The 3,732-nt window shown below is 45.6% G+C and overlaps 1 protein-coding gene across 1 annotated transcript; it reads right to left on the reverse strand.

Moving 5' to 3' along the window:
- Nucleotides 1–406: 406 nt before the first annotated feature.
- LOC121969720 (4-coumarate--CoA ligase-like 4) lies at nt 407–2,839 on the reverse strand. Its single transcript, XM_042519943.1, has 5 exons — nt 1,538–2,839; nt 1,178–1,323; nt 1,013–1,080; nt 808–910; nt 407–640 (listed from the first exon to the last, which is right to left on the reverse strand). The coding sequence occupies exons 1-5, from the start codon at nt 2,754–2,756 to the stop codon at nt 527–529; spliced, it is 1,650 nt and encodes a 549-aa protein (XP_042375877.1). The 5' UTR covers nt 2,757–2,839; the 3' UTR covers nt 407–526.
- Between the last annotated feature and the right edge of the window lie 893 nt (nt 2,840–3,732).

Consider the following 3,732-nt stretch of genomic DNA (forward strand, 5'->3'; position numbering starts at 1 on the left):
ATCAAATTTTTATCCCATTAAAATGAAGTATTTGAACCTTTACGCCACTAAGTATTTGAATGGGATAAAAAAAATATGACAACTGCTCAAATAAATAAAAATCAGAAATGTCCTTCTGAAGTTTTGCTTAAACTCTTTCTTAACTAAACAGTAATCAATTTAGTCCTATTCCGAAAATAACAATTATTTGACACCGATTGCAGACTATTGATAGGGCAAATTAAACCTTACGAAAAATAGCTATGTAATTTAGAATTAACGATTATTATGAGTTCATGAGTTATCTTTGGAGCCACTGACAACCATTTTTTTCAACACTAACTGATGAGACCATTTAGAAAAAAAATAATGAAATCAAACATGCACTTACATAATCTAATAGAACCTGTTAATTTGGTACGATGGATTATGATGAATAGATTATATAGATTTAGAAAAGTTTCAACGGGTGCAACAGTAGGGACAAAAACATATGTCCTAGAGAACTTTTTCCTCCAATAGAACAAGTGAGTTGATGAATGCATAACTAGAGCTTGGAGGCAGCAAGCTTGACGAGGTCTTTCCTTAATATTTTGCCTGATGGATTCTTTGGAATGGCTGATATAAATGCTACCTTGCGGATTCTCTTGTACGGAGCCACCTGTTTATAGCAAAAAGATAAAGTGGGAGATATTAGTCATGGCTGCAATAAACACAGAAAGTATAACTATACGCAAAGAAAAACCAAATAACGCAACGTTTGCAAGGACTCTAGAGGAAACCCTTCAAATCCTAGAGGTTCTGTAGAGCCTGCTACACTTTGTGTACCTGTCTTGCAATAAACGCCATTATAGTCTTCTCAGTTAAATTGCCTCCGTCCTTCCTCACCAAATAAGCCATAGGGATCTGACCAGCCTCCTCATCCGGATATCTACATTCATCAGAGTATGTATGCACTTTAAGTATCAATTGGCTCCAAAAAAAGTAGTAACTCCACGACTTAACAAAATTCTGGTATATTAAGATGATATACGGGATCACGGCTGCATCAAGGATGTCAGGGTGAGTCAACAAAAGGGCCTCCAGTTCCGCTGGTGCCACCTAATTGATACCCAAAACAAAAGAAAAAGAAAAAGGTAATTTTGTAAGGATTGGATTCAACCACCAAAGGGGAGGCTTTTGTACGCCCAATTCTAACCTGATAGCCTTTGTATTTGATCAACTCCTTGAGGCGATCGACCACAAACAGGTATCCATCTTCATCGATGTAGCACAAATCCCCTGTTCTGAGCCACCCATTGTCCACCAACGTCGTCCTCGTGGCCTCTGTGTTATTGAAGTACTCTGCAAATGCATCCACCATGCACAATGTATTATGGAGTCATAATTCAAGCTCGCCCTTATTTAAACCAAACTTTACTCACGAGTCGTTTGCTCTTCCCTTTTTTTTTTCTTAACAAAACAAAGTGACGTTCTGATTGTATGTAGCAGTTTGGGTGGTGTATGTCACTGTTATGTTCTGAAAACGGGAAGATGAGAGTGTCGTTTTCGCTTGTACCTTTCATGACGTAGGGACCACGGAGCCACAGCTCGCCGGTGCGGTTCACTGGCAGGGCTGCGCCTGAATCGGGGTCCACGATCCGGGCTTCCGTGTTGGGGGAGAGCATCCCCGCGGTTCCGTACCGACGACTCTCCTCCGCCGAGTCGGTGGACGCGCCGATCCCCGTCGTCTCGGTGAGGCCGTACCCTTGCAGGATCTCCACCCCTGGGTACTTCTCCCGGAAACCCTCGATCACCTCACGGCTCAGTGGCGCTCCGCCGGAGAGAACCTTCTGGAGCCGCCCCAGCGGCAGCGGCCGCGGCTGGTTCGTCATCGCCACGAGGATGGGTGGCACCAGAGGCAGGTACGTCGCGCCGAACTCGTTGATGGCCCGCACCATCTCCCCCAATTCGAACTTGGAGAGGACCACCACCGTGGATCCAGATCCGAGAAGGCCACTGGCGAAGGCCACCAGACCGAAGACGTGGAACATCGGGACTGTGCATATGAAGGTCTCCGGCCCGGCGCCATCTTGCAGCTTGAATCGATTGAGCACGATCTGGACCATGGAGATGAGGTTACGATGGGTGGCGACTACGCCCTTGCTGGTTCCAGTGGTGCCGGAGGAGTATAGCATCGTGGCGGTATCGTCCTGCCTCACGGTGACGGCGGTACGATCTGGATCCGGCTCGGTGGCGATTAATTCGTCGATTGAGGCGACGATCCGGAGGTCATCGCTCGGTCGGCGGCTGTCGTCGAGGAGGACGATTCGGAGGTCGGGAGAGTGGGAGAGTTTGGGGATTAGGCCACGGGTGGTGAAGGCGAGGACTGGGCAGGAGTTGGCGACCTGGCGGCCGATCTCGTGAGGCGTATTGAGGGGGTTGGTTGTGGTGAGGACAGCGCCAAGGGACATCACGGCAAGGGAGACGACAGGGAAGTGGTGGGAGTTAGGGGAGAGGAGGAGGACGACGCTGGGCTTGCGGACGGAAAGGGGAGGGGAAGCGAGAGCGGTGGCGAGGGAGGCGACGGAGCGCCAGAGCTCGGGGAAGGAGATGCGGCGGCCGGAGGCGGCATCGATGAAGGCGGTAGTGCCAGAGTGGCGGCGAGAGGCGAGGAAGGCGGTGACGGAGAGGTTGGGATCGGAGGGGAGAGCAACCAGCTCGCGCTTGCTGTAGAAGGTGGAGTTGGCGGCGCAGAAGCCGCTGCGCTCATCGACGCCGGTCCTCAGGTACGCCATGATTTGGCTTCTCGGCTCCCTTCTTTGATTTGTGATATCCCTGCTATTTAATTTTGAGGGTGACTAATCGAATTAATTAGTGAGTAAATAGGAAGAAGTAAGACGACAATTTTGACTGCTGGAACCTGGAAGGCGTCGGTTCGTGTGGCCGAACAGAACGAGCGGCATGCTTATAGCGTGGGAGCTGCAATACAATGTGAAGTCACCAGAGCCAGTCCAGAGTGGACGGTGGGCCTGTAGATTTGTGATTTTGCTTCATTTTTTTTTAAATCCATAAATTATTAAGTCACATAATTAAAATTATTAAAATTATAGTAATTTATCTTTAAATCTCTAATTATAACTCCAACTCTCCTCATCAGTCTCCAATAAGACAAAATATGTCTCACTCACTAACCAAATATCTTTTTATTCTTCAACTCCCTAATCTATTTCAATTTATCAAATTATCCTCTTTGACTCTTTTTTTCATTTTATACTCCTCTGACTCATTTTATATTTCTTCGACTTCCAGCAAACTCCCTTCTCGACTTCCATCTCAATCATCCAAAATAATTTCTTTGACATTGAAGGTAAAAAATCAGAGAGGCGACAAAACTTGACTTTGACCTTCAAGTGCATAACTTAAATCTTCGAGTGTAAAATCTGACTTTCACTTTTAACCCAAGGATCATCGACGAATATCAGGTCTGAAGAAGTAAGAAGGTGGTAATCGGAGCAACCAGAGGACTGCTAACGTGAAGAAGTGGTTTGGATTATATTTTAAAGGTAGAAATAGACGTATTCGAGTAGAAAGTAAATTATAATTTTATCCCCTAAATTTCGATTGATTTATTATTCTTGCTTGTAGAATAAAATTAAGATTATTGTTAGTGTATATTTTATAAATGATGTGAAAAATCGAAGCTCTAGCTCATGGGTGTTGTTAATTGTGTTAGGTTGAATAAAATTAGGTTTCAGTGTTCAAATTATAATT

Source organism: Zingiber officinale, chromosome 4A (assembly GCF_018446385.1).
Source record: "Zingiber officinale cultivar Zhangliang chromosome 4A, Zo_v1.1, whole genome shotgun sequence".
In the NCBI taxonomy this organism is placed as follows: domain Eukaryota; kingdom Viridiplantae; phylum Streptophyta; class Magnoliopsida; order Zingiberales; family Zingiberaceae; genus Zingiber; species Zingiber officinale.